The sequence below is a fragment of the Fusarium subglutinans genome (assembly GCF_013396075.1).
Source record: "Fusarium subglutinans strain NRRL 66333 chromosome Unknown NRRL66333_c0000082, whole genome shotgun sequence".
Lineage (NCBI taxonomy): Eukaryota > Fungi > Ascomycota > Sordariomycetes > Hypocreales > Nectriaceae > Fusarium > Fusarium subglutinans.
The window spans coordinates 16,939-36,003 of record NW_023502145.1 but is presented as its reverse complement, the minus strand read 5'-3'; the positions used below and the strand labels follow the sequence as shown (position 1 = coordinate 36,003).

At 47.9% G+C, this 19,065-nt stretch overlaps 4 protein-coding genes across 4 annotated transcripts; 3 read left to right on the top strand and 1 right to left on the bottom strand.

The window, feature by feature from the left end:
* Positions 1-3,906: 3,906 nt before the first annotated feature.
* Positions 3,907-6,784, top strand: FSUBG_6960 (transcription factor Pig1p; the record flags this gene model as incomplete). Its single annotated transcript, XM_036685214.1, has 3 exons — positions 3,907-5,362; positions 5,412-5,691; positions 5,749-6,784. The coding sequence occupies 3 exons, from the start codon at positions 3,907-3,909 to the stop codon at positions 6,782-6,784; spliced, it is 2,772 nt and encodes a 923-aa protein (XP_036537505.1).
* A 1,374-nt stretch (positions 6,785-8,158) lies between these two features.
* On the top strand, positions 8,159-9,420 carry FSUBG_6959 (2-hydroxy-6-oxo-6-phenylhexa-2 4-dienoate hydrolase; the record flags this gene model as incomplete). The annotated part of the gene is made up of 2 exons (XM_036685212.1): positions 8,159-8,380; positions 8,437-9,420. The coding sequence occupies 2 exons, from the start codon at positions 8,159-8,161 to the stop codon at positions 9,418-9,420; spliced, it is 1,206 nt and encodes a 401-aa protein (XP_036537504.1).
* A 285-nt stretch (positions 9,421-9,705) lies between these two features.
* On the bottom strand, positions 9,706-14,211 carry FSUBG_6958 (leptomycin B resistance pmd1; the record flags this gene model as incomplete). The annotated part of the gene is made up of 11 exons (XM_036685211.1): positions 9,706-10,282; positions 10,331-10,646; positions 10,725-12,060; positions 12,114-12,831; positions 12,877-12,971; positions 13,020-13,190; positions 13,242-13,577; positions 13,636-13,778; positions 13,832-13,859; positions 13,926-14,003; positions 14,059-14,211. 11 exons carry the CDS (start codon positions 14,209-14,211, stop codon positions 9,706-9,708), a joined length of 3,951 nt encoding a protein of 1,316 aa, XP_036537503.1.
* A 2,223-nt stretch (positions 14,212-16,434) lies between these two features.
* FSUBG_6957 (histidyl-tRNA synthetase) lies at positions 16,435-18,210 on the top strand (the record flags this gene model as incomplete). Its single annotated transcript, XM_036685210.1, has 3 exons — positions 16,435-16,486; positions 16,540-17,741; positions 17,809-18,210. The coding sequence occupies 3 exons, from the start codon at positions 16,435-16,437 to the stop codon at positions 18,208-18,210; spliced, it is 1,656 nt and encodes a 551-aa protein (XP_036537502.1).
* Positions 18,211-19,065: the final 855 nt, after the last annotated feature.

Below are 19,065 nucleotides of genomic sequence, written 5' to 3'. Positions count from 1 at the left end.
AGATAACCCTTCACCTTTTAACTGTAGGTATCTTCACTTCTTCTATCAGCGTTGATCCCAATCCACAAAGTCAACTCTATTTCAGACGGATGGTCTCAGCTCATCACCCAGGCTCCCCAGATCTTCCTCTAGCTTAACTCCTTTCACTGCCAGCTGCTTGCTCTCCTGAAGAACAAACACCATCCGAGCCCATTTCTCCCCATCTGTGTTGACCCATTGATGCTTTGTCCCACGTTGGACTGCCACATCCCCTCGCTTCATCACACGATTTTCTCCCGAGTCGAGCACCAACGCCATCTCACCCTCAATCACGACTCCGTAGTCTATACTCAGTGTTCGGTGCATGGCTGATCTACCGGGTGGGAAGTCAACAATCCGGAGCACTGAACCTCCAGGGACACTAAGCCCTGGAGAGTTGCTGATGTAGTTCCCATATGTCTCTATGTCTGTGTTGTCTTCAAGATCAACTGGAAACCCTTGAGTGACGTAACCGAGGTAGAAGACGTGTGTCGAGAGGACAGTCTCGGGTAACTCATCTTTGAGCCGTGTGTCAAATATCGCGTTTCCATCGTCATTATGCTTGGTGATGAACCGTTTTGGTATGGGCAAGGTATTATCTGCTGGAAAGAAAAGAATGAGGATAAAAATGCGAAGAATGAGAAAAGGGGTTTGGTTACTTGACGTGCCACTGTGATATAAAGTTCAAAGGTCATTCTTGGGTTGATCTCGAGGATGAAGTGAGGATATCTCGTTTCTATATACCTCGGAATAGCTCGTTCCAGGGCCAATTTTCATCCAATGCTCTATCTTCGCCAAGTGTCACCCCATCAACTTCCTTCTCGTGAAAACCATTTGTTGGTGAATCAATATGACGTTCTTGTGCTCCCTGCATCATCTGACCCAGCTTGGTCAAGCACATCAAAAATACAAGTACTGGTGTTCAAGTAGCACACAGCCTGGTATACCCTGAACATTATTCGGGTCCCGAGTGAATATTGCATTTGTTCCGGGGTGATCATATGGGTATCAAGTACTCTCCCTGCATGTGAAAGTACCTGAACGAGATTTGGAGGATAACTTCACAGAAGGCTTGATGCTACGGAACCCTCTTCTTGTCTTGATCCATCAACATCGAAATACAATTCGGCGCAGCTCCAAAACGCATAATTGATGTTATTTGTGCCACTGGGTCGACCTGTTTTCTCAATTGCCTTTATGCACCACCCAGACTGGTAAATTACATAGCACTGCTTGAAAAGTTGGCGAGGACAAAAGACGTCGTCCTACTTAATACGACTGTCATCCCCTAGCCAAACTTATGTTTTCAAAGTGCAACATTATAGTTGCATGCGTCCTTGGTGGTTGCTAATGCAGACTTATACCCCTGAGGTGGATAATCACACCAAACAATCTGTCTATTTGTGATTTCTATCTTCTCAATACGACGTGAATACCCTCTTTCACGAGAGACTTCCCAACACGAGTGAGTTTGGATCAGATATTTAAGAAATAAAAGCGATAATTGCGTCCAAGACTGATACATCATCATGGAGGAATGGTTTTCAGCCCCTGTTTGAGCACTCACCTGTGAATCATGTCAAAGAGAAAAGACCTGTCCGACTGTATTATCTTGGCAACTGAAGCAGATGATTGACCATCAGCTATGCCGTGTAACACTGAGACCCGGTTATCGGTTAGTCGGTGAGAGTGAAGCCCACTGGGGTGGCTACGGCCCAACATTAAGAATTTTCGTGTATTCAGTTGATCATCAACTCAAGCTAACGCAATGGAAATCAATCAAAGTTATAATTCATCCTTGAGGCCTTCCAAGAAATCGTGACAGCTTTCTATAGGCTGTTAGTATCAGGGCATTGATTATTACGGATGAGAGATGCTGATAGACATCACGTCCTTGTGACTTGCTTGCTGTATTGAGTCAGTGGTCATGATAGAAATTGGGCGGTAAATTTCGAGATTCCTGCCTTGTTTATAAGTAGGAGTGAAAGACAAAGTTAGTCTTTTGCTCCCTTGCTCATCAAACCCTTTTGAACATAGTTAAACAAGCCCGCAAACTTAACCCAATTAGACTTATTCTCATGCATCAGCTTCTCAAAAGTTGTAGGATCGTCCGTTGAGAAATTCCATGCTCAGTTGATTGAGGCAAAATTCTTACGAATAACCCCCTTTTGACGAATTGAAAGCTCACCACCACAGAAGCGCCGGCTATGCGATATACTTAGTGAAAGGAAAGGCTATGATTCTTCTAAGCTAGCTATAGAAAAAGAGGACTATTTATAATAGTCCTTAGTCATTTACCTATTAAGATTGCCTATAGCTGCCTAACCAGGCTTCCTGCATATAATAGGCATCTAAGGCAAATAGCAAATACAAACAAAGGGCATCAGTTATCCAACAGATATGCTCTACATCTCGATACCAGGGCCGTGATCGGAGCTCTCTCAGTGAATCTACAATGACATTACTGTTAGTGCAGGGTATTGACGACGTACGTGTGTCTCATCTGGTGCTTTGGCGTGATGCCAAACTTGCAACAGAACAAATGACTGCGTACCTACCCAGCTGGTGATCGAATAAAAGGGGCTGGTGCTGAGCAAACAGGCCAATGAAAGCAAGGCCAAACAACGACTTGATATGTTTTTTTCACCTCTAAAATGGTTGAATGCAAGCATCATGAGACCTCTTTCTCAAGCAGGAGAGCGGCAAACGCCGCTACTGTGTGCATTACGTGGACAGATAAATGAGGCATTCGCGTCTCATTGGGGTCGATCTATTTTACACCAATAGAACCTGGGCAGTTGACGCCATCACACGTTGACGGGCTTGTGTGTATGCAGGTCCAGGACAGGATGAGAAGGCTCATGATATTAGGAACGGTCTTGGCACGGCTGAGTCGGCTTCAGGTGAATTGTTAGCGTTGGTGTTTCAGACGAAGGATGGATCATGGCGAATCTTTTTTCAACCTCGCGATCAGATAAGGGTCTGTGTCTGATTGTCTAGCGCAGGATTAGACAGAGAGGAAGACGTACGCAGCTAGAACAAGACGTAATAGTTTCACGATGGCTCCCTTGAATATGGAGCAGAGTACGTATGCTCTCAATTTCTTGGCCAGTTGCGGAATATCGCATCCCCATACCAGACCCTGGCCAGTCGACATATGCTGACGACGACATCGGACGTAGCCCAAGTTGCGATATAACTAACTGACTAGCAGGCCATGATAGCGTTTTAGAGCTTTGACTTATCTGACGCGGTATGTACATACTGTACCTTAGTACCTAGGCTGGTTGACCCCGATGCTGATGCCGGGCCGGAGTTTGGCCAGAAAAGGGACTAGACCTCTCAGCTTAGATCCTGCGGGCCCAATCATATCATGAGGGCATTCCCCATCGAAACCGTTCAGGATTTACCACACATTTTACCTTTGACTTTTAGCAATGGATGGATCCATGACAACTTAGAGAAGAAGAAAAAAAGTCGCTTCTTGCTAGGCTCCATGTCACTGATCCTTGCACTTTGCACCTTTCTTTTAAAGCTTTTTACACTCTTTAAATCCCACGGCCAATCATTTGTTTCCCGCTTCAAGCAAGTTCCTGCTAATTTATTATCCGTCACTAAACCCGCCACATTAATTCCGCTTCCAGCCCTACAGCATTGATTGCTACTACCTACCACTCGCTCGCATACCTCAATTCCTCACATTGCTTGTTGTACACTGTTTTCTTTCTTGCTTTCTTGCTCTCTTTCTCCTCTTCTTGGGGGGGAGAGTCACTCTCATTCGATATATACTTCCTCTCCAATGCCAAATTAAGCACCGTTGCGGGCTTAGTAAAGCCTGCTTGCTACCTTACCTACCTCCCTACCTTATCCTTCCAAACGAGTTGCGCAATGGCTGGCCCTTCGCCCTCGTCCTCGAATCTTTCTCAGAACATTGATCCCTCACGTTCAGATTCAGCCTCAGTTAACCCTGCATCTCAATCATATCCTCCCCCTCATGTGCCGGTGACGTCCTCGGGAGATTCAGCTGGTGGCGCTTCCTCACTAGCGAAGCCAGAGAAAGGGCTTGCACTTTACGCTTGTGGTCACTGTGGACGACGTTACTCGAGGCCGGAGCATCTTCAGCGCCATGTTCAGACTCATACTTTGGGTCGTAGATTTGCCTGTTCGATTTGTGGAAAGACATTTGCGCGGGCTGATCTCAAGAAGCGCCATGAGACCAACCATGAGAACGACGATACCAAGAAACGCAGGCGCACGACGTCTCTCAACACCGGTAGGGTTACTCACGCTTGCAAGGCCTGTGCCACCGCAAGGGTCAAGTGCCAGGAGGAAAAGCCTTGTCAACGGTGCGTTCGTCGCGGCTTGACCTGCGTCTCGTCAGAGGCAAGCTCATCTGCAGCCATGAACCTAGTTCACTTGTCTGCCAGTGCTCGTTCCAAAACACCTATCGATGATGAACACGACAGTAGCAATGCTTCCGCGGAATACGCCCCCACTAGCTTTCCTAACTCGACTTCTTACCCTACCGATCAACCATCGCTGTATAGTCAGAATACTCACTTCCATGCGCACTCTCGGTCAGCAACCCCAAACACCGGGGATCTACCACCCAGCTCAGAGGCTGGATCTTCCAGCCAAGCCGGGACAGACCAACTTCCCTTTTGTGATTTTCTGCGGGATGTCTTATACGAACAGCAGTACGACCAGTCAGCCAGGATCCCAGAAAATCAAGGTCTCGCAGTACTGAACTTTTGTAATGACAGTAACATGGAACTATCAGACATGGACTTTGGGTTGCTGGATCATTGGAACACAGACGGGATGGCCAGCTCGGCCCCAGTACAGCAAGAGACGCCCAAAAGTCCCGTCGACATGGACCATATGCGGCAGAATCTTGTCACAGCCTGGGATGTGTCTCCATGGCGATGGGACCCAGTAGCAAATGACAACGCCTTCGGCGAACAAGGAAATCTGCCAGTTTCGAAAAGAGAGGTGGCTAATATACAGGCTCAGGCTTCAAAGGGGGAGTTCAGAAGGGTCGTCGACCAAAAACTCGATTTCGCCGCTCGTGATGGCGTACTAGCACTGGTATTGGGGGCGTGTCAACCTGATACGATGTCGAGCCGCATCTCGGGGTCCTTTCCTTCAGCAGACCTTTTGGACACCATGTTGCATGTATTTCTCAACTCGCATACCAACCAGGTCTCGGGTTACATACATTTCCCGACCTTCAAGCTCAATGAGCAAGAGCCAGAATGGATTGCGGGAGCAGCTGCTGCTGGTGCAGTGTTGATTCCCGTACCGACTCTGCGAAAATTCGGGTATGCTCTGCAGGAGTCCATCCGTATGTATAACCAGCTCGAAAGTTCTTCCTATCTCTAATCTTGAAATAGGAATTGTTATGCCCAGGCGTTTTGAAGAAAACAACAAAGAAATCCTCAATATAGGCCTCATCCAGGCTATTGTTCTGGGTCAAGACACAGGTCTTTGGAGCGGCAATCGACGGAAGATGGAAATTGCAGAGTGCCACGTCAACATCCCCGTGACCATGATGCGATATCGTGGCAAGTTCCAGAGGTCTTCGTATCCAATGCTTTCAGTAACGCCGGCGGATGAGGGTGCGAATCTCGAGCAAAAGTGGTGGACATGGGTCGAGATGGAGAAGTGGAAGCGGTAAGTATTTGCGACATTCTATTCCTTTCTGTCTATTACCAATGCTAACCACGCCAGTTTTGTGTTCCATCTTTTCCTTCGAGATAGCCAACAGTCCATGACAGCTCTGACGAACCCCGTTATGTCATACGCTGAACTTACCCTCCCTTTACCTGCATCTAAGGAATTGTGGTGCGCAAAGACAGCAAAGGATTGGAAGGATGCATACTTGAGACGAGAGGCTGGGCACATGAAACGAGCGCCGTCAGTTGGTGATCTATTCCGCGATCTGAACCTCCTCGCAGAGAATCGACATCGTTTGGATGTACAATTTTCAACAGCAATCTATCTTCAGGCGTTTTGGCTCCTGATCCTAGAGTATAGAAATCTTTGCTCGTCCTGCAGAACACGATCTTATATCCAAGACACCTATGAAGGCTCCAGTTCATTGCTAGCTGCACGACGCCACCAACTGCTCCAGGACCTGCAGACCTTCAAAACCACAACCACGAACTGGCCCGAGGTCACAGCCCAAGATCGTTTGTTGCTCAATCAGCTCGTGATGGCCTTGCATATATCTATGGACGACTTGCAGCTCTTTGCAGGAAAAGAGGGGGATGAACAGGCACATCGGACATTTCCTGTGCTTCAGCAATGGGTCGAAAGTGTAGACTCTCGGGCAGCTATATGGCACGCCGGCCAAGTTCTTCGATTTGCCAAGCTCTTCCCTCCTGCTCAACTGAAAAACTTTTACGCTGTCTGTGTACATCATGCGGCACTGGCCTTGTGGACTTACGGGGTGATAACAAAAGCCGGGCGCCGGCAGGATATGTCTTCTCAGCATGAAAAAGTCTACCTCGATGGCCCGGAAGCGATGAGCGTGCAGCAGTACATTATTATGGGACAAGGCGTGCCAGTCATTCGAGGACCGAACCAACACAATGGGGCAACTGGAGCATCAGTTGAGAATCCCAAGACGACCATGGAGGCTGTTCATGATATACTCCTAGCCAATTTTGGCGGCACGAATAAAATGGCTCCAGCGATTGTGGAAAACCTAAGCATTTTGATACGGCAACTGGGAAATGTTGCTTGGGCAGTAGGGTTAGGTTAGGTAGCCTGGGGTTGTCATGATGTGATGTGTATAGTAGGATGAAAAGAAAGTTGTTATGTTTTCTTGGTCTGGGGCCAAAACGAAGTTAATAATACCCGCATACCTACCTACCTTACCTATGGTACGGAGTACATCAAGCTGATATAACAAGACTGGACAAAAACCAGGTAGGTCAATCTCCTCGGCGGCGGCAGCAGCAGCAGCAAACGAAAGGATCTAAAGTGAAAAGAGAATGTCACGCATGCCCTTGGAACCGGTCAAGGTACATTTAAACATGCTCAATATAGTCAGTCTCTAACACATGTTGATCATGAATATATGAATGCAAGCGGCATTCACCACCATTAACTAAGTAGGTATGGAATATAATACAAAAAAGCAAGCTTACTGAGAGAGGCTACCATACTATTGGATAGGTACTATAGCTTTTGTTAACTTTTCTGGATAAAAAGTGTCAGTCGTTATTATTATCCAATGAAACAGAGATAGATTCATCATACGGAGTATAGTAAATATGATAATAGAGGGTAATTATTAAGACAAGCTCCGGGGTGTATATCGGTACTTTAGGTGGATATTTTTAACCTCCGGCTTAGCCGGCCGGGGGCTAACTACCTTACCTACCCTAGCTCTCAGCTCAGTCAGTAAACAAGCCCGGGTAAGGGGGCTTGTGGCATAGTGGTTAAAAGTGTCACTGGCCAGACCGAAGAGCTGTATCTAGGCAGCTCGAGGTAGTAAGTAAATCCCGCAGCCCTTAACCCAAAAATAGGTTTTTAATCTCTAAACTACCCTAAACCTAATACAGCAGTGTAAGCTACTAGCCTATATAGCCTTATATATAAGCCTATACCTTTAAGTACCTGCTAATAAGTATAAAAGCCTTAAAATATAATACCTTTATAAGTACTATATACTAAGAAGGACTAGTTAATAAATAAAAAGGCAGAAATTTATTATATAATTACCTATCTTATATTTTACTTTCCTATTTAGGACTAGTATATCTTTTTACTTCTTATTAGAGGTTAGCTAGGAGAAGCCTAGTAGGACATTAAATAATACAATTAATCAATCAATCAATTAATCAAACAAGCCCGGGTGATGATAACGTTACCTTATCCCTCAGACCTGCAAAGCTGGAACCCTTTTTGTACAGTATCTTTTATTTATTACTTGTCCCTGTCGATCACGGGGTTTCCAGTGCTGAGCATTTCCGCTTCATCACTGTGGCTGCATCGTTGACTCAGACGTGCTACATACCTCACAAAGTGGCTGAACAAGTGTTCATCATTTCTCTTTACCATCAACTTTCTACTCTTGCTTTCTTCTACCTTGTTAGCCTTAGCTCTTCTCACCATCCAATATTCTACAAATATGTCCCCTCAAGATACATCAACGGCCCTCGTGGTCACAACGACTGTTCTCTCAACTGTTGCCTTTCTCGCCATCGCCCGCGCACTTCTCTACCCTGTGCGCCCAAAAACCATTCGCAATCCGCTCAAGGCGGGCGTGTACGACAAGGCCAATGCTCATAAGTTGAAGAATCTTGTTTATCACCCTGATCAGTTTCCTGGCGCTCGAGATGTCGAAACCCCAGTAAGCTACTATCTCACGGCCTGATACCCAGAACTATGTTGACCACAAACTATTAGTACGGAAGCATTCGTGTTTACGAGTTTGGCCCTGAGGACGGTGAGAAGGTCTTGTTTGTGCACGGCATCAGCACACCTTGCATCACTCTTGGGCCTATAGCTCTTGGACTCGCCAAACGCCGCTATCGTGTGATGCTCTTTGTAAGCTTCTTGCTATCTGCCTACTCACGCTCTCCAGTTTGGCTAATGTCTCTCAAGGATCTCTTTGGGCGTGGTTTCTCCGATGGCGTCGCTGATATTCCACACGATGCCCGCCTCTACGTCTCCCAAATGCTTCTCGTCTTGGCTTCTAGCCCTCTTGCATGGACCGGTACAGACGCCTTCCGCCTTGTTGGCTATTCTCTCGGCGGTGGCATCGCAGTTCACTTCGCCAATGCGTTTCCTAACCTCGTGCGCGACCTGGTGCTCCTCGCGCCTGCAGGTCTAATCCGCGCCGCCTCATTTGGCCGCGTCTCTCGATTCCTCTTCGTCTCCGGCCTCGTCCCGGAGCGAATTCTCGCCGTTGCTACACGCAGTCGTCTTCAAAAGCCTATCGCCGCTTCAGCCAAGCCACCTCCCAAGACGCCCATCGAAGCTGTCACTACGCCGCCACTCAATGTTGCCGAGGCAGAAGTGGCTCCAGCGTCCGGTGAGGCCGTTACGCCGTTGGAGCAACGTGTCATGGAGTATGTGCGCTGGATGGTCACTCATCACAATGGTTTCGTCCCCGCGTTCATGTCAAGCATTCGCTTTGCACCCCTAACCGATCAGCATGAAGCATGGGCCAAGTTGTCCAAACGTGCTCCTGGTACTACAGCTATTTTACTAGCTAGGTCTGACGAGATCATTGATCCCGATTCCTATCGCCGGGATGCACTGTCTCTCGTTGGCGGTGAGCACCATGTCCGCTGGCGAATTCTTCCAGGGAGCCATGATTTCGTTATGACGCATGCGGGAGACATCCTTAGCGAGATTGACGACATGTTCAACACTAATAAGGTATGATGATGGTCGTGTTTTATTGTATCTCTGTTCGATGTCTTCCTACAACAGGGCTCCAGACATTTACAAAGAGCGAGAGCAGGGAGTTTGGGTTAAGGAGTTTGTTATATTCATGGCCTTTTTTGTTTTCTGGGATAGAATACAGAGTAGAGAGCGATTTACATATTTTTCTATTTTGCACTCGCTTCTATGTATCCGTTGATGGTTGGCTAATAAATGCAACCGTTATCAACGATCTAAGGCTTGACTTTGACACTATATTCAATTAGCACATTCCCGCCATCTCAGTCACCGAGCAAGAATACTCACCATGTTCCAGTAGACGTCCCGCCTCTTCAGTAACTCTGCATGGCATCCTTGTTCCAATAACTGGCCATCTCCCAGGACAAAGATCACATCAGCATTCTGCACTGTGGCCAGTCGATGTGCTACCACGAGCATCGTGCGTCCTTCACTAGCTCTTTCAAATGCCGACTGGACTAGCTTTTCGCTTTCCGAATCAAGGGAGCTCGTAGCTTCGTCAAGAAGTAGGACTTTTGGGTCGCGAATCAGAGCCCGAGCAATCGCCACGCGCTGCTTCTGACCACCTGAAAGTGATACACCACGTGATCCAATATTTGTATTATAGCCCTCCGGTAATGAGACGACAAAATCGTGAATCGAGGCATCACGGCACGCTTGGTGTAGTTGCTCATCGGTGATTGCTAAGGGGTCGACTCCAAGTAAGATATTCTCCCTGATGGTGCCCTGGAAGAGGGTGGCTTCTTGGGCCACAAGAGAAAAGTACTTTCGGTATTCGTACAGGTTGATATCGGTAGCATCCTTGCCATTCAGGAGGATACGGCCCTTGTCCAAGTCGTAAAATCTGTTTCTTCAGCCAGGGTACAATGTAATCACATGTCAAGCAACTTACCTTTCAAGTAACGAAATGATCGATGACTTTCCTGAGCCCGAGGCGCCTACGAGGCCAGCAAACTGTCCCTTCTCAATCTTCAGGCTCAATCCTTTGAACACGGGTGTGCTCCTAGTCGGGTACCTGAAGGCGATGCTTGCCAGCTCAATCGACATTCCACCCTCTGTATCTGGGATCTCCTGCGAGGTAGAGACCTTGTCTCGCGGTCTGCTCTCTCTCATGTTTAGAATACGATTCGCAGCTGCAGAAGCCATCGCACTGTTTGGTCCAAAGCCAAGGGCTTGCCCGGCTGCCTCACTTCCATTTGTAATCGCCACTGTGAGATGTAAGTAGGCGTCGGAAGCGTTTAGGTCTCTGCACTACTCGAATACAGAGAGGCACAAAGTTCACTTACTGAAACAGACGAAAAAAGCAACTAGACCAATTTCATGTCTTGACAAAAGGCGACCTCCCCACCAGAAGTTTAGAGCTTGGCATGCCATACTGGCACTATCGGAGAAACCAAAGAGTATGCTCACCCATCTGGCTTTTCTATATGCTGACACAACGTGGTCGTTGAGTAAGTTCTGATATCGGAGGCAAATCGAATCTTCCAGTGTCAGCGAAGTGACCGTTCTAAACGCTCCTATTGACTCAGATGCAAATTTTGAACTCTCTGCAAAGACATCATTATTCATCTTCTCGAATGCCAGCTCGTATTTGAAGCGCCAGTACGCTGAAACGATCATTATGGGTAACACGACACAGCATGAGACGAGAGCTAGTTTCCATGCGAACGCGAACGCAATGGATATTGCACCAACCACGTTGAAGAGAGCGACAAAGACACTAGCCATGTTCAGTCCCATCAACTCTTCAAGTTGCTTGGGATCCTGGCCAAGCCGGGACGTTATTGTTCCATGAGAGTGGTCTTCATGGTCAAAAAATGATGTTTTCTGAAACATTACCGCATCAAAATACTGCTTCTGGTATTTCACGCGTATCGTAGATGACATCCGAGTGGCCACGAAGACAACTACAAAGTAGCTGATTCCGATTCCTGAAGCCAGGGCGACGAACATGAGTGACCAGAAGTTGCTCCCGGATACGTTCGAGTCAGTCCCTATGTCGTTGAAAGAAACAATAATCTTCCCGAAGATCCATGCCTGTAATGGCACTCCAGCTCCCACACAGGCACCGGCAAATAGAGTCAGGAAAAACGCTGGCCAGACATTCTTTGACTCGTAGAACAGTCGACCAAAGCTTGCAAAGAAGTTCCGCGCCTTGTCTTTAGAGGCCTCCGTCGACGTGTCGACCTCGGAAGCTGCAACACTCGTCACGTTGGCCAGGGCGGGCTTGTCCTCAGCTTCAGTCGACTCGTCTCCTGCATCTGTGGGTTCTCCAAGCGATAGGGATTGTGCATGCACAAGCCCTGAGTAGACTCCGCCCTCGATCGTCATGAGACTGTCATGTGTACCTGATTCGGCGACTTTGCCCTTCTTCAAGACGATGATACGATCTGCTTTCTTAATAGTCGACAGTCGATGGGCTATTGTGATAGTGGTCCGGTCTTTTGCAGCTCTGTCAAGGGCCGCCTGGACAATCCTCTCACCGCGGACATCAATAGCACTAGTGGCCTCATCCAGTATAAGTATGCTTGGTTTTCGCACGATAGATCGTGCAATAGCCAACCTCTGTCTCTGTCCACCGGAGAGTTTGGCACCACTATCACCAACGAGCGTATCCAGCCCCTTTGCATGTGTTAGCCTTGATGGTTTTTCGCCAAGATTTGGCCACAACTTACATCTGGCAGTCGATCAATGAACTCATCGGCGAATGATTCTCGACAAGCCTCCCTAACCAGCTCTCTCTTCTTGCCTTCGGTCTCACTTTCCCATGGACTTCCGATCAGACCATAGGCAACATTCTTATAGATCGTGTCGTTAAACAGAAATGGCTCCTGCGAGACGAGACCTATCTGGGACCTCCACCACTTCAAATCGATGTCGTCCAACAATCGGCCTGCTGTCGAGATTCGCCCATGGACTTCGATAGGAGGTCCTGAGTCTTCAGGCTCGTTACCAACCACGTTTTCGGCGTCGATATTCTCATCACTCTCGTCCTTCTTGTTCTTGTGACCCCCTTTTTTCTCTTTCTCAATGACCTTGGCAAGAACGTGTTGATCCTGTAAGGTATACCATCTCTGGATGAGTCCAACAATGGTCGATTTGCCTCCCCCAGACGGCCCGACGATCGCATTGATTTTTCCAGCCTCTATGCACAAGTCCAGGCCATCTAGCACCTTGACATGAGGCCGGCTAGGGTAAGCAAAGGTAACACCCTCGAAAATGATATCCTGTGTCGAAGAGACTTCGGGAACCTTTAGAGTACCCTTGGCAGGCTGCGGAGCGTCGATAACAACAAAAAATTCGCAGGCTGCCACAGTGGCTTTTCCAACAGCTAGTAACGGCGTAGATGTTCGTTCGAGTGAAAGCACGACAATCATAACAGAGAGCAATACGCTGGAGCTATCAGCACAGTATCATTTGTGATGTGGACGGACTCACACAAGGACATCACCCACGTTGTCCAATCTTCCCTCAGAGTAGGACTTTGCACCAAACCAAAAGCAAAGTGCGAAGCCAGCATATAGCCCGAAAAACTACGCATGTCAGCAGCTTCAAGTTCAGCCACTATTCATGGTACTCACTATCAAACCCAGTTGTCCGCCGACAAGGGGAGAGAGAAGTTTACCATGTTGGCGGGTTTCCTCGACAAATTGGCCGTATCGCTTGGAAATGCGTGATTCTGCACCACACGCGGCCACCATTCTGACGCTCGCCAAAGCTTCGCTGGCAACCGCACCAGCTCTGCCCTCTGCCTAATTCTCGGTCAGCAGTCGATTTTTTTTGAAGGGCAAGGGCACTGCAACCTTTGTGATGAGGGCATTAACCTTGAGTATCATGGGCAGAAATGTTCCCAAGACAAGGAAAAGGTAAAGGATGATTGAAGACGTGACAAGGGTCAGGAACCAGTTCTTGACGAATGCTACAATAATCGCAGCTACAATAGTTGAGTTGTATTCAACAAAAGTGCCAAGTTTTTCTGATATGCCTAGCTGCAGGACATTGGCTGTAGAAGTGATGGTGCCTGTGGCATAGCCTGGAGGCATTGAGTCGAGAACATGGATAGATTGACCGAATAGTCTTTGTAGGTAGTGAAGTCTGATGGCGGATGATAATCTGATGCCTATCATGCGGAAGACGAACTAGAGGTGGTCAGATCAGACCGAGTGCTTGGATGAACAGTTAGTTGATCGGCCATACCTTGTTGATGGAGTTGAGCACGAAGCGACCCAGAAACAGTGCGAACATATACAACGCCAACTTATCGATGCTTTTGTTGAATTCACTTTGCGATGTTGTGCTGCCTGGCAGGAAGTATTCTGTAAAGTTGCCAACGAATTGTCCTAGTGATATCGTCAGGAACAGATTCATAGTTAGGAGTTGTGAGTACGTTTACCAAAAACCACATTCATTAATGGCAGCGTCTAAAAGACGCGTTAGCCATAGTACCTGGTGATCTTGTCTTGATACCGAGGTTTGGAGCAACTTACAATCCCTGCTCCAATGCTTGCAAAAAAGCCTGCAGCATACGCAAAGAAATCCCATTTTGTTGCGTAGGAGAATATCCGCTACAAGTTATGTTAAGAGTGCTATTGATACATTGCGCCCTCAGGGGTTACTCACGAGGTAATCTTTGAAATTTGCTGTCCGCTCGGGTCGGGCTTTTGCCTTGGCCTGCAGCTCGCCTTCTTTTGCATCATTCGTTAATGGGCCTTGAGGCTCCGAAGAAGGAGAGTTGGCAGACTTCTCGATTTTGTCATGATGCTCAACAGTCATGATGGCGACGAAACTTAGACACCTTCACGTATGGGGTCTAGGACAGCAGATTCGATATTTCAAATGAGGACAATCATGGAAATCGGTGGCTCTCAAAGTCGCGCATTGGCTAAAAGAGTAATCTGAGTAAAGAAAGAAGAGGAATCGATGGTTGGCTGATATAGGCAGACATCAACTGATGCACTGTATAGAAAGACTTTAAGTACCTAGTCGAAGCCCGGACTTTGTAGGTTTAATTACCTAGTTGGTAGAATATTACCGTATTGGGAAGTCGTTGATACGAGATACGAGACCAGTAGGCATTAGTTAAGGTAAAAACTGGTGATTCTTGATGTGACAAGGGTCTTAAACTGACGGCGGTCGATGAAGGGTGCCTGTGGTGATCAACAACGCAGAGAAAACAATTGTATTCTGTCAGATCTATTATATTTGAGACTGGACTCGATCTTTTGAACACTTTTCATCCACCAATCCCTGTCCGTCAGCATGCTAATGGCTTGGTCACCACAGACCATGTTTTGACTCGGGGCCTGTGAAGAGGGACAGAGTACGCGTACACAGATGGAATTGTATGATATTGGACTAATTTATAGGTAGTAGGTGCGCAAGAAATGTTCCCAAATAAGCTTGATTGACCGCTTACAATGAACTACCTCGCCTACCAACTCTAATATTCATGAGATTAGGTATACAATAACCACGAGCTTGTACTGTACAAGTCGTCTGTCTGCCTGGGTGCCCGTCATGGACTTGGTGAGCTGACCTGTCCTGCTACGTATTCTTTACAAGTCGGCACAGCCAATAGCGCCAGCTTGACATGATCTAATTTCCAGCCTCGCTTCGAGTAAGCTCTTCGGGTTCGGATCGAATCAAGATTCCGATCCAATGTGAGTTGGTGGTGTGCATGTGAGATATCCCGTCACAACACTCGCGTATCATTTCTGGGGCATGGGGTCAATGGAAGGATGACTTTAAATCTGACGCGTACCTCAGTGAGCGTCCCGCAATCTCAAGAAGCCTGGGATGAGGCTGAATGTCCCGTTTCCTAATTATCGTGGGTGTCGGATTGTCTCATTGGACAAGTCTGAATGGTAGGATCACTTCTTCCCATCATGATAAGTTTCAGAGAAAATGCATTTAAACTTCCCCAAAAATACATACAAGTATTAAATAGGTATCTAAAGTTTACTTTTACAACGATAAAAGGGGCAAGATAGATGACTACCCTATAATATAAGCATGCATGCTGACATATATACTAGGTAGGTATCTTAGTAGCTTTTGTGACCATTTCTTGTGCAAACATCTATTAGTTCTTCCTGTAATAAGCAACTGCCTGAGGTACCTATGCTGATAATATCAGGTCGCTTTTTAGGTGAAGACTTAAACGGCGTCGCTTGAGGGCTTCTTGTCACTTTCCATGACAATTATCCAGAGGTAAGTGCACAAGCCTTGTCGATTAGTATGAAACCTCCAATATATCCAACCTTCTCTCATAAACCCCGAAGTTCCGGATCGCTATGACATCTATATACAATAAACTACAAAGTACGTATTTACCCTATACATCTATGCTCTAGGTATGTAATAACCTTGAACTTTAGTATATTAACAATACCCGTCAATCAATCCAAGCCAATTAGTATAGTGTTGGCTCCCCAGCATCTCGGGCCACAATCAGTAAGGCATGCCCCACCAACTCCTTTGAGCCAGGCAGCCTAGGTACTAAGAACTATGTAATAAGGTAGGCTAGGTACCTACCTTAGGTACTAAGTCAATTGCTTCTCCCCACTGGAAAGGTTTTACGCGCGATTGACGTGCTTGCTGGGCTGTCTGTACCCAAAGTGTGACGCATACCTACCTACCTAGGTAACCCGTCCCGCCGCTCGCACGATGAGCATCGGCCTACATTTTTGTGGTGAATTTCAAAGCTTCAATTTCTTCTGAGGCTGTCGCGTCCTCGCATTGAATAATAGGGAGATGAGGCCAAAATCAGCCCCAATCAAATCCCTTTCCCTGAGCCGCATTACGGCAAGACCACTGTCGTCCACACCTGCCTGTCGGTGCCCGCCTTCCTGCCTTGCTCTTACTCGGAGGTATCGTCATTCAAGGTTTCTCAGCCTTGACCCCTCCATCACAGTCTTTTCCCTGCCCCGCTACGCTTCTTCTTCCTCATCTTCCTCAAACCCCACCACCACTCTAGAGTCTCCTACATCACTCGAAATGGCGCCCAAGAATAAGTTCGAGCTCAAGACCCCTAAGGGTACAAAGGACTGTAAGTGATCGAATCAACCGTACCGCAGAGGTCATTCTTTGACACCATCCAAGGGGAGGGGAAGGATATGGTTATCCGTGACCACATCTTCAACACCATCACCCAAGTTTTCAAGCGTCACGGAGGAGTCACGATCGATACCCCCGTCTTTGAGCTCCGAGAGATCCTCGCTGGAAAATATGGAGAGGACAGCAAGCTCATCTATGATCTTGCTGACCAAGGTGGTGAGATCTGCTCTCTACGATATGACTTGACAGTCCCCTTCGCTCGCTTCCTAGCCATGAACAAGCAGATTCAAAACATCAAGAGATATCACATCGCCAAGGTCTACCGCCGAGACCAACCTGCCATGACCAAAGGTCGCATGCGAGAATTCTACCAGTGCGATTTCGACATTGCTGGCACCTACGACCCCATGCTGCCCGACGCCGAAGTCATCCGCATTATTACAGAAGTATTTGAGGGACTTGGTTGGAACGGTGGATACACGATCAAGCTAAATCACCGAAAGATTCTTGACGGTATCTTCCAAGTCTGTGGAGTCCCCGAGGACAAGATCCGCACCATTTCCTCGGCTGTCGACAAGCTCGACAAGCTGCCTTGGGCTGATGTGCGAAAGGAGATGACCGAGGAAAAGGGACTTGACGGTGATGTCGCTGACCGAATCGGAGAGTGGGTTGTTCTCAAGGGCAAGCAGGATCTACTGCAGAAGCTTCAGAACACAGAGAGCTTGGCTGCAAACGAATCCATGAAGAAGGGAATGGAAGATATTGCTCTGCTGTTCGAGTACCTAGAGGCCTTCGACTGCCTGGATCGAGTTTCTTTTGACCTCAGCTTGGCTCGAGGCCTCGACTATTACACCGGACTTATCTACGAAGTTGTCACCCAGGGCTCTGCTCCTGAGGTTACACCTGGGCAGGAGAATACTGAGTCTAAGCCTTCCAAGAAGAAGGGTAAGAAGGGCTCTGAGGATGACGACCGTTCCGATGACCCCACAGTCGGCGTAGGAAGTGTGGCTGCCGGTGGCCGGTACGACAACCTTGTTGGCATGTTCTCTGGCAAGAGCCAAATCCCCTGCGTCGGTATCTCCTTTGGCGTTGACAGGATTTTCTCTATCACCAAGGCCAAGATGGCCGCTGAGAAGAATGCTGCTGTGCGTAACAATGATGTCGATGTTTATGTCATGGCCTTTGGTCAGGGATATCTAAAAGAACGCATGTCAGTGTGCGCCAAGCTATGGGAGTCTGGAATCAAGGTTAGTTAAGCATTTTACCACGAACCTTACTATTCCACGGAACAGAGGACTAACTGTGCTATCACAGGCAGAGTTCCTTTACAAAGTTAAGCCTAAGCTACCCGCACAGTTCAAGGCTGCCGAGGCCAATGGTGTGCCATTTGCTATCTTCCTCGGCGAAGATGAAGTCAAGTCAGGCAAGGTCAAGATTAAGGAGATGGGACTCCAAGAAGGCCATCCCGAGAAGGAGGGTATTCTTGTCAGTATGTCCGACATGGCCAAGGAGATCAAGGTTCGGCTTCAACGCAAGCGGGAGCTTGACGAGATGACCAGGCAAGCCGAGGGCCTGAGGGTTGTCCATGGTATCAAGGGCGATGAGGTAAAGGATGCGGAGAAAGAAGTTGTGGATGCCAACCCTGAAACCACACCAGCAGCAGTCGAAGCGACTCCAGGAACGGAAGAGCCAGCTCACAGCAATCCGACAGCATGAGTTCTTGGTGACAAACCTCAATAAACAGTTAAAACGATGGCCGTGGCGTTAAGTCTTAATAGAAGAGACGATCATCTCACGAAGTCACTGCTCACATGAATGGATGATTCCATTTATTGCCAATCATGGGTATCAATGTTGGGGAAACACGTTGTTCCGTAAAGCCAATCGTAGTCGCCTGTTTTTCTGTTTCCCCTTTGCCTAACGCAGCCACGTTTGTTCCTCTCTACAACAAACATTATGACAACCAGGTGCTTCCGATCGACACGGTGGTGCTCTAGGGGCCTACTGTCTGTTGAAAAGCATCCAGCCTCCAACGCTGGGGCTTCTGAGAACGTTATCACGAACGGGCGACAATGGAGACTGCGCACATTTCGTGAGCAAAGAGGTAACCCTCCATTTACGGAATGAATTGGAAGTCAGGCCGCGACCAATCCCTCCCCGCTTACGGCTCCAGCCGACGTTCTCGAGCAGAGAGGCTTGGATGGCGACCCCGAAGTTGAAACAAAGACGAACACAGGACTGGAGAGACTACCATAAGGGGACAAGTCTAGGGAGCCCTATTCTGCCAGAGACGCAGGTCCCGAGTCGCACGCATCCAGGATGTGGCGGATCCATAGCCGCATCCGCAAGTGACCATTGCATCAGGCGAACCTGCAGTCGCAACCGTCGTCAATCAAGTCGAGAGGGGGCTCTAAATTTCTGTTGCTACCTGATGGCCACCCCTGCATCAGAAGGGGAACTCTGAAGTTTGGTTTAAGTGCCTATTTAGACGGCCTCAGGATCCCGACCTTCTGGAACTGAGACACTGGCGTTTGTCGTTCACGCCATAAGGCCGACAAAGCCGAATCGAGT